General features: G+C 37.5%; 3 protein-coding genes across 3 annotated transcripts; 2 read left to right on the top strand and 1 right to left on the bottom strand.

Annotated features, from left to right (window-relative positions):
* Window positions 1-51: 51 nt before the first annotated feature.
* Window positions 52-1,171, top strand: LOC121770259 (probable protein phosphatase 2C 8). Its single transcript, XM_042167024.1, has 3 exons — window positions 52-570; window positions 667-724; window positions 831-1,171. Exons 1-3 carry the CDS (start codon window positions 52-54, stop codon window positions 1,169-1,171), a joined length of 918 nt encoding a protein of 305 aa, XP_042022958.1.
* An 832-nt stretch (window positions 1,172-2,003) lies between these two features.
* Window positions 2,004-3,815, top strand: LOC121771102. Its single transcript, XM_042167892.1, has 2 exons — window positions 2,004-2,797; window positions 3,407-3,815. The coding sequence occupies exons 1-2, from the start codon at window positions 2,650-2,652 to the stop codon at window positions 3,547-3,549; spliced, it is 291 nt and encodes a 96-aa protein (XP_042023826.1). The 5' UTR covers window positions 2,004-2,649; the 3' UTR covers window positions 3,550-3,815.
* A 134-nt stretch (window positions 3,816-3,949) lies between these two features.
* LOC121771101 (endoglucanase 19-like) lies at window positions 3,950-6,957 on the bottom strand. Its single transcript, XM_042167891.1, has 8 exons — window positions 6,690-6,957; window positions 6,404-6,616; window positions 6,122-6,322; window positions 5,500-5,589; window positions 5,184-5,348; window positions 4,825-5,091; window positions 4,325-4,724; window positions 3,950-4,236 (listed from the first exon to the last, which is right to left on the bottom strand). The coding sequence occupies exons 1-8, from the start codon at window positions 6,879-6,881 to the stop codon at window positions 3,950-3,952; spliced, it is 1,815 nt and encodes a 604-aa protein (XP_042023825.1). The 5' UTR covers window positions 6,882-6,957.
* Between the last annotated feature and the right edge of the window lie 6,993 nt (window positions 6,958-13,950).

Genomic DNA, 13,950 nt, shown 5'->3' with positions numbered 1-13,950 from the left:
GTAGTGAGAATCAGAAATACATATTCAGCGCTGCTGTTTTGCAAAAAACAAATGATTGAATCAGTTAAGGCAAGCCATTCACATACACCAGAAACGCGAAAAGGCTGCCGGAAAAGAGACCAATCTCCCGGCGAAGGGCCTTCGGAGAGCGAAACTCGCCCCTTAATTTACGGATTCGTGTCAATTCTAGGCCGCATGAGAGTGATGAGGGATCCCATCATGGTGATGCCCCCGCGGAGTTTACCCGGCGGCTACTCCTTCTTTGCCGCTTATGGCTGCGGCGCCGGCGCTATGGTGGCCGAAACGTGCGCCGAGAAGCTTCATGACTGCTTGGAGAGGCACACGGCCGGGGCGGAGGAGCGGATCGGTTGGGGAAAGGTGGCCACGGATTGCTTCAGTTCTATCTATGAGGAGCAGACGTCCGGGTCGGAGAGGATGCTCAAGTTCACGGCCGTGGTCACGGCGCCTGGGAAGGGGGAAGTGGTGGTGGTGAATTCCGGTGGTTCAAGGGCGGTGCTTTGGAGTGGTGGAGTGGCTCTGCCTCTTTCGAATGATCATAATAGTAATAAGGTTCTTTCTATTTTTCGATTTCATAAAATACATTAATTTTCGTAACATTTCAAGTCCACGTACTTGATAGTACTAGTATTATATTTTTATTATTAGGGAGATGAGAGCGTGAAAACTGAAGAAGGTGCAATAGTTTATTTGGAGAATCTATCAGGTATGAACATGTCCTGCACTAATTCAAATTCAATATTACTATTAGTTTAAATTAAGACATTATAACGTGTCACAAAATTAATGAATCGCATGTACAAATTTTTTAGCTGCCTCAACACCGGCCCAACCTTGTGACTTGGTGGGTGAAGAAGAATGTGTGAAAGCAAGCCGAAGCTCGGAACCGGAAGTGAGGGTGATAAGGAGAAACGATGGCGGTGGCGACTTTCTAATAATAGCAAGTGGGGGTCTGTGGGAAGTGGTTGGGAAAGAGATGGCATGTGAGGTAGTGAGGAAGTGCCTTGGTGGCAAAATAAGGAGGTCGCCGTTGGAAGGGGGTGGGGGCATTTCTCAGGCCACCGCAATGTTGGCCGAGCTCGCCATTGCCAAGGGCAGCAAAGACAGCATCGCCATTGTTGTTGTTCAGCTCAACTCAACTCAACCTGATTAGTACAACTTTAATGATGTAACACATACACTATGCTTGGACTAGTTTTGTTGGGGTTAATTTGTAAGAATAGTGGTTTTTTTTGGGTTTGTGTTGCTCTACTTGACTAATGTGCATTGATGAAGTGATACTACAACATAGCATCAGTTGCAACTTGCAAATTTAAATAGATCGATGACTATGTCGTTTTACCATTCTTATCCATTTTTTATACTATAAATAGTTATAGAATAGGTCCTAGAAGTTATATTAGTATAGTAAATTGTTTTAAAGTTATGAAATTAATAATGAGATGCGGGGGACATAAGCATATTTTGTACAATATCACGTACAAATTCAAAATGTAACGACTAACATAATCAACTGTGTATGAGAAAAAAAACATTAGAGAAAGTTACAGTTATTAAATAAAATTAATTTACTAAGGGTTACCTAATTGAAAAGTAACAAATTATTGATTTCAATCTGTGTGTAGAAAGGGTAGAATTGTGCTCTTATGCACTATCATAACTTTTAATACAATACAATACAATTACAATAAGTTCGGCTTTATTAATTTAAACGAAATTACTCCATGTTATTCCAATATTAATTTAACAAAGGAGCTCTGTATACCAAAAAGGAGTATTCAAAATTCAGTTAAAATTAGGAGTAATTAATTCTGGAAGCCCACTGCAATCCACCAACCCACAACACAAATACATAAAAAGCCCAAACTCTCTGATAATATTCTTATACTCATATCATTTTCCCAAATGAATTACTACAATTATTTTCCGGCCATAGACGAACGTTGCCTCTCTCCCTCCGTCGGCGACTCCTACACACGGTTAGCCTTCTTTTTGCAATAGTAGAAGCATGAATTGTGTTGCTGTAGTTATTGTATAATTTCTCTCGAATCTCAAACTACTCCATAAGCTGTCTGCTATATAATTAGGGCTTCAAAGTCTTCATGAACATCTCTGATCTAGGAAGCTCTGCCTAAGTCTGGCTGGATTTATTAGACCTGTAGCTTCTTTTATTGTCACGCGATACTGAATTTTTAATTTTTATTAGGAAATTCTTTTTATTTTTATGTCAGGTTCAGATACTAAAATATGGTAATGTTGATTGTCAAATTTTAATTAGCTTTAGAGCAGTCGTTACCACTTATTATGATAGTGTGCTTGTAGATTTTAATTGAAATTTGATAATCAACATTACCGGTTTTTGTTTTCTATAGTTGTAGACTGTTACAGCTTCTTCTACTTGAATGTTTATTTCTTATTGCTACACTTGTGCGAATAGAACTGGAAAGGATTCCCATGGCGAAATGTATGAGACATTCGTTATTAGGCATTCATGTGTTTGCCTCCTCTAAACTGTGGATATATTAAACATTGTCATTATCAGTATGTAACTTAAGAAATGAAGAAGCAAAATCTATTACCTAAAAATCAATTGCCTTTTGAATATTTTGTGTCAAATTGAAGGAGAAGACAATGGCTCTAAGGCGTATGCTTGGATTCTCTGATGGAGAATTGATGCGATCGGATGCAAAACCATGTTCGCGGCTGATGAGGCACACTGCTGGAATTTGTTCAGTTGGGGGAGCATTGGGCTTTTGGACTCTCTGCCGCCTGTATTATGGTATGTCTTTACTTATCCCTATCGCTTAGTGTATTTTGTTATTAAACTCTCTGTTTCTATTTGACGGGAACAGATGGCCTTTTATTCGTTTTGGCATAATGCTTGGCTCTTCAGAAAGTTTACCAATTATATTAGTTCGTCTTCATTCTTTTCGGCCTTTTTTATTCATGAAGTGAACTGAGTGTGTTGTGGAGTATTCTTTAAAGTTGAGTTGAAGGGATGCATGAGATGCAAAGTGTGGATTGAGACTTCATGCAGTTGTATAAAATTTTCAAAGAGATGAATACTCATGCGATTTTCAAAATTGATTTAAATTTTAAATTGTCAACTTAGTCCTTTTCTTCGGTATCAAGTCAAAGTCAACACTTCCCCGTAGTTGAGCATCTATATAATATTTACAATGTCCGGGAAATCAGAGTGATCAAGGAACCTTAATGCAAGTTTGATTGAGTTTTCTAACAAATTGCTTGATTTACAGTGTTCAATACTTTTCACTACTATTGCCTGCTTTTTAATTTTGTTAATTTTTATTAAAGGCTCCATCTTACTCTTTCATCCAATCATTTTCGAACGAGCCTATTGATATTTCTTGTCTTGTTGGCAATGCAGGTCCTAGAATAACAGTTCCTCGAACTCTTAGGTGGGCTGCCTGTGGTGCTGTCTCTATGAGCGCATCCACAGCTTTGTTGGTTCGTCTACTCAGCCCTGAATGTGAACCCCAAAACATAGCTGCCTACGACCAGAAACGATAACATTTGTGGTGCGTTGCTTACTTCTTTTAAGAAAACTTGATTTAGCTAGAAAAATGAACGAGATATAAGAATCTCAGTGTCGAAAGACACGAGTGTACTCTCGTTTTTAGAGGAAACGTTGTGGTGGTACGGATATACATCTATGACAGTTTAGATACTCCACTGTGATATTATATGATGTACCAATGCAATTTTGTTGAAATTCTATTTAGATGGTAAAAAAAAAATCAATAAAGAATGCCACTTTCTCTTGATTGTTCATCAAATTAATGAATTCAAAAAACACAAATGTCACTTCCTTTTCTTCCACCTGTATCTCAACCTCTTAATGATATACATATCTATCTACAAAATCAAGAGAGAATTAGTGAAGTGCGTGTGAAAAGAGACGTGTATACATCTATACTAGAGTGTAACTTGACACCAAAACTTGCGCTGGTGAGGCCGGCTGAATATACACGAACTCCATAGTCTTCCCTGCGCCCAAAAACTCCATCCATTTTGGGAAAAAGTAATCATCACCGGATTTCGTGAGACCCCAAAGAGGCCCGTGTATATTCAATATACGAAGCTTCAAATTCTTTAATTTCTTAGAAGATTTGTTGCTCACTATAGCCGAGTATCTATAGAAAGTCTTGCCTTCTGCAATCCAGGAATTCGTCACATTCTGCTCAACAATAATCAACCCTGGAATTTGAAACATGTATATGTTTGAACCACTTAAAAAGCTCAATCATCAATCACGTACATGTAAATGCCTCGTAATGGTGCATACCTTGGCGTCGATTTGTGACTGGTTTCGGATTCTTCGTCTCTGGCAGCTCGACTGAAAGCAGCTGATTGTAGCCGTTGTGACCAGCGTGTAAGCGGGCCAACACGCCAACAAGAGGGGCAGTGTTGTAGGTGGCCGGTTCGGTTTGTTCATAATTGTCTCTGTGGTCGACGAAGTTGTCATAAGCATCGGGGCCGCCTACAACAGCGCCTGTGAGAATGTTAGGATCACTGGCCTTTCTGTTAAACCAAGAAGCATAGCCTCCCCTGCAGCTGACAAATGAAGGATCCACTTTGTGTGATACAATGGAAGAAGCTCTATGGTGCACTTGTTGAGGGTAGTTCTTCCCGTACCCCACCATGTAGCTCGTTGCTCGAGGGTTGTCTCCAAGAATGTAGTCCACCTGAACAAACCAAATGCATATGGCTCAATAAATCCGCTATTTATAATTAATTAAACACTAGATATGCAATTCATCAAAACAGTCAGTCTGTCTCACTCACCTGAGATTTAGCCAAGGCAAGAAGTTGGGAGGGAGAGACGGGGCGGTTAGGGCAAGCGAGGGAGGTGGAAGCAGAGGTTAGATAATCGGAGTAGACAGACATGAGAAAGGAAGCAGTGGTAACAAACTGCATATTGTTCCATGGTTGCCGGAAAATGAGGCCGCCAGGAGTTCGTCGTGCATTGCACGAGCACATGAAAAACTCAGCCTTGTCTTTGTATCGCTTGAATATTTGTGTGTGCTTACCACCTTTCCCGGCCATTAGGAGCTGCACAAAACACGATTTACTTGATTTTGAAGTGTTTGTAAAGTAGAAAGATGTAAAATAGGAGAATGAAATAGTAGTAGATATATTGGTACCTGGGCAACGAGGGTTTGAACTCCGGCATATTTAACATCCCAACCAAATTCAGTGATGGACCATCCAGTTCCGCCAAGTGCATCGCCGTTGTACCCTAGGTAATCCAAGTAGTACTCATTGTTTGTTGCCTTGTACAACCATGCAGCGCCCCACAACAATTCATCCTGCACATATACATTTTACTACCAATTCAGTGGTGTATACACAAAAGTAGAATTAATTTAGTTTATGTAAGTAAAGATTGGAATTGTTGTAATTAAGCAAGAGTTACATATTTACATGAAATTTCATTAAGAGTGTAGGGAATGGACTTACGGCGTATCCACTGACAGAACGGTAGTATTTCTGCGCTACCGTGATGCTACTATCATATTTGCCTCTGTACTTGTCCGCAAATTCAAATAGCTGAAAATAAACCATTAAAATTTACTCCATCATCTTGTATATTTTTTTGTATATTGACAAAGACAATGCATATTAGTTTCATATTGGTCAGATTTTATCAGTGATACGCGCAGGCGCATTACACAACACCGAACATCTATGTCCATCATAAACTGATCATATAAATTTTTAATACTACTATTCTACAGTCTTCTTCCCTAAAAAAATAGTACTACTCCGTATCATATACAGTCTGCCTAATTTCATATTTTTATTCTTGTATCCTTTCGTTGCCTGCAAAAGGCAATTTAATTGAATAAACATATTTAAAGTACAAAAATAGACTACAAAAATTTCATGGCTAGCTCATCAAGTGCGTGTCATGCTAACATTTCATGTGTAGATAATAACATTAAAGTGAGGCAATTGACAAACATTTGAAAAAATTAGAACAATCATACTAAGTTTTTTTTTTACTATTTTTAGATAATTTTGAAAACATAAAGTATTAAACTAAAATTGAGTGAAAATCATGTTAAAAAAATATATGAACCTGATGAGCATGTTGGAGAAGCTCCGCGGAGTAGGAGGAGTTGTAGGAGCGGAAGACAATGGAAGCGGCAGCCATGGCAGCAGCAGTCTCGGCGGCAAGGTCGGATCCCGGGTGATCGGCGTCAATCTTGTAGGCAGCTCTTGAGGTGCTCATGTCCTCTGGTCTTTGCCAACAGTAGTGATCTGTGTTTCCATCTCCAACCTACAACAACATTAATTTTATCAACTCACTAAAATAGAATTACTAAAAAAGAAAGAAACACTTATTATTCCAAACTCTTACCTCCCCATAGAGCACATAAGGTTGGGGATGAGCTTTGATGAAATAATCAGTCCCCCACTTAACGGCGTCGACGGCATGCTGAAGTTCGCCGCCGCTATCAATCTGGCCGCCGTATTCGATAATGCTCCAGCTCATCATAGTAACCGTAAAAGCCATCGGCAGTCCAAATTTCACATTGTCTCCGGCGTCATAGTACCCTCCGACAAGATCCACCTGCACTATACATTACAACAATATCAATCCTAATTCTCTTCAAAATCATAGCAAAATTTAACGGCGCACTTACCCCGCTGATTTTGCCGTCGCTGAGGCCGGAATCGCCCCGCCATTGAACTCTCTGGTTGTCGGGCAAGTAGCCGGATCTCTGAGCTTCAAAGAAGAGAATGCTCTTGCTTAGAGCTTCGCCGTAGTCATGTCCGGCCAATGTCGCCGGCGCCGGAGAAAGTAAAAAAATGACTAGTAGAAATAGGCCAGCCATTTTGTAAATAAAGAGTAAGTACTATAATTAAAATATAGAATGAAAATTATTTGTGTGGTTAGTGTTTTTTAATAAATAGTAGTACTATAGTTAGCAAAAATGGATACAATTTGGAGAATGAGAAGAGGTGTGTGTGCATATATATAATGGAGAGAGGAGTTGGAGGAAATGGTGGTGGAAATACAACTAAAGGAATATTACTACAAATTTAGGTAGATATCAACGAGTTTTTACAAGAATGAAAAAGATATAATTATTGATAAATTATTCAACTTTGACTAAATTCAAATTTTAGACCAACATTTGCCCTGGTCTTAAAATCAATTTTCAATTAATCATGTATAATTTCAGTTAAAAATAATGATAATTTAGTAAGTTAGGTCGGTTAATTTGGTTACCTCGAATTCTCGGCGTCCATGTCATTATTAAAAAAATAGGTTCGAATCTAACTGGAAATAGTAAAATTAAATGAAACTCAAAGTACAATAGTTGTTTGATAGTATAGTATTTAATTGGTGTATAAAATTAAAATGGTAATAAAAATGACAAAGTGGCGATTATTTAATGGGAAATGTGCAGAGATATGCATGTGTATTTGTATGGGCGTTTTTGCTAGGAAAGATCGGCGTCGGATCTTCCACGTTTGAATTGAGGTGGCAAATATATGTGCATGTGTGTGTGTGTGTTTTCTATATTACTTATATTGATTTGTGCTGAACTATAATGTGGGGAATAAGTTAATCATGATATTTTTGTATTGTCTTTTTGCAAGTTGTCGATTTGTGTAAGCTAATAAAATTATGAATAATATGTTCGAATTGTCGGTCGAATCTTGGTTAGTTTCTGATGGAAATTGAAATTTTGACTTTTATCTTATTGTGATAATTTTATACTACTGATATAGGCAAGTTTAACAAGGTAACGAATTAGTTTGATGAAGTTGCCAAAAGTAGTAAGAAGTGGGGGAAGTCAAATTCTAAATGATGCCACCCCAATTTTTGGCCCTTTTCCAAAACATTTGGCAGACATTTTAAATCTTTTTTCATTAGTTTAAAAATATCAGAATTTTATATAGAATTCTCCTACGACTAATTTGAAAAATTAGTCTCCCAACCCAAATTAGTAAAAATATATTAGGTGCATTGCAACTTTGCACGCACCAAATCAACTCACAATTAAAATTTTTATGTTTGACTACATTAGGTAGTTTAGAATAATATGCAAGGTTTTATTTGACCCTTGAATTTATTTTGTACCAGAATTCGGCAATATCTTTGTTATATTTTCAATAGCCTTGAGTTGGATGAAATGCCACAAAACCATTGAAAAATATTGTATGGTAGAATATCGACTGACCATAAAATTTAGGCGAGTTGACCTTGATTTTTGGATTGTTTATTTTGGTGTTGGGGTTGGGGATGGGTTGTATGGAAAATAGACCCAAATACCAAATAAAACTATGAATATAGTTTAACAATCAAAATTTTAATTTGTTCAGTATAGAAACAGAAAGGTGTCGGTGCAAGTTTATACATAGATGCAGCTGCAAATCTCAAACTCATGCCCCCTTTAGACTTTGCATTTGTTTACTATTCATTCTCTGATTGTTGCTGATTAAGGTAATTACTCTATTGTTGGAGATCTTTGTTAGAGAGAGAAAAAATGGATGTAAATATTAAATAGAAAGAAAAGAGAGTATTTTATTTTAATTAGAGAAAAAAAAATGGTAAGGTGTATTACTTGGGAGAGATAATTATATTATTATTTTTAAAAATAAAAATATATTATTTTACTTTGGACAAACTACAAAAGTACTCCGTATATCATTTTATTGCAACAAAAAGACGATTCCGTCGCCTTGGCAGCCCCCACACTCCGTCCCGACATCATGTGAGGGGGTTCAATCAGCCCATCTCCCAAGGCCTCATACTTGTGCTTGAGAGATGGAAGCAACTATACGACAGTAGTAGGATTCGAACCCAGACTCATTGCAACAAGATCTGTCCCTCCGTTGCCAACTCCGCATATCATTTTAGTTTTGACGGAGTGAGTATGAATTTCCCAACTCAAGTACTTTGTTATCAAACATCCAAACATAATATTGAAAACATGTCATGGGCTTCAGAAGCCATTAATTACTTTTGAGTTTTAGAGGCCTCATTGCTCCGATTATGTAATTGGGAGTATAAGATAATAAGTGTTGAAACTAAATTGGAGCCCACTTCTATTGTAAAGAAGAAAACTTTTCGTGGGCTACAGATTAATACGCTAAGCCCAAATAAAAGGAAAATGTCAATTATCAGAAAAATTAAAACAAATAAAATTTTCACATTTACGTGTAACTCTCGTCATTTGAAATAGTTTCACTATTTTTAATTTGTGAGAAATACAATATCCCCAATTTTGAGCGAGTTTTGTTTTCAAATTATTCAAATACTACATTTATTCGGTTTTTGTTTCTTGGTTTCATCCATGGGCAACCGGCCAAGTGCAGGGCATTACTTGAAATAATAAAAGATAGCTCAAAAACCAAAACAAAAGATCAACTAACCTTAAACGCAAAGGAAAATGGAAGTAGGGAAAGCCTAATATAAAAAAAAACGTACAATTCTTAAGCAACATCAAACTTGCAGACAAATACACAACTAGAACAAACAAAGTAAATAGCAAGACACTAGAAAGTAAACAATAAATTAAGATCATGGTCCGACAATAGAAGTGAGTATTGTTTCCGGGTGTCTTTCTTAAAGTCTCTGAGCCGTCCACTTCCTAACGTCACTCAAATTATCGATCACTAATCTTGGCTAAAGGGAAGTTTGAACACCAATCTTTAGTCCAAGTATCAAGACACCATATTAGAGCATCCGCATCGCGTCTTGATGTTGTCTCTATCTCGTCTCGGAGATGCGAGACGGCGATGCAGCCATCTATCTCGGTCTCGTCTCGGCGGGCGTCTCGCCGCGGAGAGGTAGCGCGCGAGACAGCTCGCCACGCGCGTTGGCCACGTGGCGAGCTCCGGTTCGTCCGTGACGCCCACTCGCCGGCCCGCGAGTGGGCGTCCTTTATTTCAGTTGAAAATGTTTTTTTTTGTTTTTTTTAAAATTCAGAAAAAATTCAAAAAAATAAAAAAATCCCAAAATATACTAGCCGTTTTTTACAAATTTTTTATTATTATTTTTATTTTTTAAGCACTCAATTACTTCTATAAATATCAAATCATTCCCATAAATTAATCCACCATAAAAAAACTATCTTTTCTCACTCAAATACTCTACATTCTTCATCTCAAAACAGTATACTTCTCCCAAATTTAATCCATTCATGGATCCATTTGAGCAAATGCGTCGAGTAATGGAAGAATCGCTAGAAGAAGATCGACGTAGGGAGAAGGAGGAAGTCGCGCCGCCTCAAAGGCGATCTCGGATTTACATCCATCGTAACCGGGAGGAAGCCGCCGCAAGGTTGGTACGCGATTACTTCTGTGAGAACCCGGTATGGGGAGAGACCTACTTCCGTCGCCGTTTCCGCATGCGGAAACGACTATTTTTACATATCGCAAATACATTGGCAGCCCGAGAAGAGTACTTCCAAGAAGGGTTCGACGCCGTTGGCCGTCCCAGTCACACGCCGCTCTAGAAATGTACTGCAGCAATCCGTCAGCTTGCTACTGGACAAACGACGGATGTGTTCGACGAATACCTGCACATTGGGGAAAGCACTGAGAGACTGTGGTTGATGAACTTCTGCAAAGGCGTCCGGACAGCCTTCACCGACGAATTTCTCCGGAAGTCAAGCACCGCAGATTGTCAGTTTCTGCTCCGACTTCACGAAGAAGTGCACGGATTCCCCGGGATGCTTGGCAGGGTCGATTGCATGCATTGGCAACGGAAGAATTGCCCTGTGGAGTGGAGGGGGTCATACACGAGCGGCCACAAAGGCACCCACCCCACCGTTATACTCGAGGTCGTTGCCGACTACCGGCTATGGATTTGGCATGCGTATTTCGGGGTCCCTAGATCGAACAACGATGTCAATGTGCTCAACCAATCCGACCTCTTCTGCGAAGTTTTGAATGGTAAAGCGCCGGCCATCAACTTCATCGCTAACAACTGTCAGTATAAAATGGGGTACTATCTTACCAACGGTATCTATCCGAAGTGGCCAACCTTCGTGAAGACGTTCAACAGGCCGATAAACGAAAAACAGGCTCTTTTTGTGCAGGAGCAAGAGGCTGCTCGCAAGGATGTGGAGAGAGCGTTCGGGGTTCTCCAAGCTCGATTCAACATTATCAAAGCCCCAGCTCGTACGTGGTTTATGGAGAATATGGTCAACATCATGTATACGTGCATTATCTTGCACAACATGATTGTCGTCGACGAAGGACCTGAGGCGGGAAATTGGTTCGACCCTGAAACCCGGGAAGCTCTACCGCAAGTAGTCCTCCTCGCAGTGGAGTGCATCCGTCTTTGCAAGAGCGACTGTCTATTCGGGTAAGGACACGTGATTCTACCGCCCACGCCCAACTCTAGGAGGATCTAATGTAGCACATTTGGGCAAAATTTGGCAACTAGTAGACACACATAATCGTCATTAGACAACTCTTTCTTCTGCTTCTTTGAGTTTTAAATTATGTATTTTTAAAATTATGTATTTTTTATTTTTTTTAGAATTTTATTTTATTTAATGAAGTGTGTTTTTATTAATTGAATTTGTTGGAAATGAAATTGAATGAATAGTTAAGGGATGAGATGGTTAAGAGACGGTTAAGAGATGGAGGGATGCATGTGTTGTCTCTTAGTTAAGAGATGGGGTGAAAAGTACAGTGGGGCCCATGAATAGTGAAAAGATGAGACGGTTAAGAGACGGATAAGAGATAGGGATGCGGATGGCCTTAACCATTTCTTCTCCATTTTCCAGTCATGGTTCGATTTGTACTATGCTTCATGATATGTATGACCCCTTTGCACTTCAAGAAGAAGAGGACATTTTTTTATTAAGAAAATTCTTGAGGTTTTCTAAGCTATTTAGATTCAAATGTTTTAAGTTTGTGTCCGAAGTAATTTTGTATGGGTCCCTTTACTCCTTTTGATATAGCACCAGAGGAAATATTTGGGATTCCTTTCATTATTAGTTAGAACTTGGACCTTTTCAATTAAGTGCTACTGCTAAATTAATAGGAGTACTACTAAGGTCAACTTACTTAGCAAAGTAGCAAACGTAAAGCTCCAAATTTTGAAGGTCAACTTACGTAGCATTAGTGATGCATCAAATTTTGAAGGTCAACTTACGTAGAAACTAGCAAAAGCAATGCTCAAATTTTTAAGGTCAACTACCGTAGCAAAGTAATGCTCCAAATTTTGACATTAAAGGCTTTCCCACTAAACTCATCGTCTATCAAACTGTATAATTAACTTCGAATATCTAATACTAACAAACATATAAATCTACAGTGTTAGGATTATACTCCTTCAATCCTATAAAAAATAGAATTTTATATTTAATTTAAATATACAAGAATCATAAATTAGGTAAAAGAATAACTTAAAAATTGGGAATTAGGAAAAATAGTACTACTACTACTTTCATTATTTTCAAGATTCTAATTACTTTCTCAAATGGATTAAAAATCAAAACATATACTTAAAACAAAGAAATTAGTAGTACAATTTTATAAATAGAATCTTGGAAAATAAACAGATGGCCTAATCATTTTTTCTATCTATTTTTTCTACTTGATTAATTACGTTGTACTACTAAAATTTATGTCATTTTAAAAGTCATTGTTTTTACGAGAATAGGTGGGAATATCACTTTAAAAAAATGTAAATGAAACTAAACTTGAGAAGTGAATCCCAAATTTATAATTATGATTTTGGGTCCATCCCATTAAATTATTACTCTACTTTTTTTTATATTATTAATTTGTGGTCCTTGGCCATAGGGCCATACGTACTATTCTACTATTACATCCACCCGATCATATTTTAAGGATCCCCAACTCCTTTCCAATTACTATTAATTTATCATGAATTGGCTTTATATGATATCCATAAATTTAGTAGGGCTCTCAATTATTAATTTATCATCATTCGGATCTAATCAATTAAGCTTCATTGGGAATTAATCAAAATAAACTAATCGTGTTTGAAATTTCCCAATTCCAATCCTAAATATTTGAATTTTAACCTTAAAGCTAGTGATGAAAATTGACTCGTGCATTTTTATTCTTAATTATCCCTATATTTATAATAAATAGGTAGCATATAATAAAAGGTAAAGCTATGAACAAACATATAGAGATATCTATCGATTGGGCTAGTTCATCGAATTTTAGATCAATATATTTGGATCTTGGGCTAATTGGACTGAAAACTTATTAAATTATAACTTCAGCCATAAATTACCTCTTTTAATTTAGTTTGTTATTTTGATATAAGGATTATAGGTTGTCTCACGTCCCTAAATTATGATTCTAGAATGAATATATAAATATTTTAGCATCGATCACAAGTCCCAATTTTTCAACTAGTCGGCGTCTAACTTCCACCTAGGCGAAGAGACCAAGTCAAGTGCCCTAATTAATTAACTAATTTCTGAGATTGATAGTGAACCGTGTACAACAATAAACTTATTTAATGAAATTAGCATCCGATTACGGTAGGTTGGAATTTGCAAATTAAATTTGACAACTAATTTATATTAATTGTAGCTCAAATAGTCAATTTCATATCAATAAATTCACAAGGGGATGCTATAATTTGTCAACCGCTTTCTTTGAAATCGTAACGTGCGTTCAAGCCATGATAACCAATATATATCTAGAACTGGATTTATACGCATTAAGACAATCTTGTAGATATTGTTAGTTGTGACATTTAATCAATAGAGATGACAATGCATTGTACACAGAAGTGAGTATATATATTACTTTAAAAGAGAAATTTCGGAAAAAGGGTTTAAATTCGCTGATCTTTCGAAATTTGGGATTCAATTCGCCAACCTTTCAAAATATGGGATTCGGGCATATGAATTTTTCAGAACTAGGGATTTTTGCATTTTTCTATTTATT

This window comes from Salvia splendens, chromosome 16, assembly GCF_004379255.2.
Source record: "Salvia splendens isolate huo1 chromosome 16, SspV2, whole genome shotgun sequence".
In the NCBI taxonomy this organism is placed as follows: Eukaryota; Viridiplantae; Streptophyta; class Magnoliopsida; order Lamiales; family Lamiaceae; genus Salvia; species Salvia splendens.
The sequence above is the reverse complement of the archived record's forward strand: the minus strand, read 5'-3'. Positions and strand labels throughout refer to the sequence as shown.

Bases quoted from the DNA above. Each gene is read 5' to 3' on its own strand.
- LOC121771101 (XM_042167891.1), bottom strand. From the start codon at position 6,881: ATGGCTGGCCTATTTCTACTAGTCATTTTTTTACTTTCTCCGGCGCCG. The intron at 6,617-6,689 runs GTAAGTGCGCCG...TGTATAGTGCAG, and splicing joins GCGACGGCAAAATCAGCGGG to GTGGATCTTGTCGGAGGGTA. The intron at 6,323-6,403 runs GTAAGAGTTTGG...ATGTTGTTGTAG, and splicing joins CTTATGTGCTCTATGGGGAG to GTTGGAGATGGAAACACAGA.
- LOC121770259 (XM_042167024.1), top strand. From the start codon at position 52: ATGATTGAATCAGTTAAGGCAAGCCATTCACATACACCAGAAACGCGA. The intron at 571-666 runs GTTCTTTCTATT...TTTTATTATTAG, and splicing joins ATGATCATAATAGTAATAAG to GGAGATGAGAGCGTGAAAAC. The intron at 725-830 runs GTATGAACATGT...CAAATTTTTTAG, and splicing joins TTATTTGGAGAATCTATCAG to CTGCCTCAACACCGGCCCAA.
- LOC121771102 (XM_042167892.1), top strand. From the start codon at position 2,650: ATGGCTCTAAGGCGTATGCTTGGATTCTCTGATGGAGAATTGATGCGA. The intron at 2,798-3,406 runs GTATGTCTTTAC...TTGGCAATGCAG, and splicing joins TCTCTGCCGCCTGTATTATG to GTCCTAGAATAACAGTTCCT.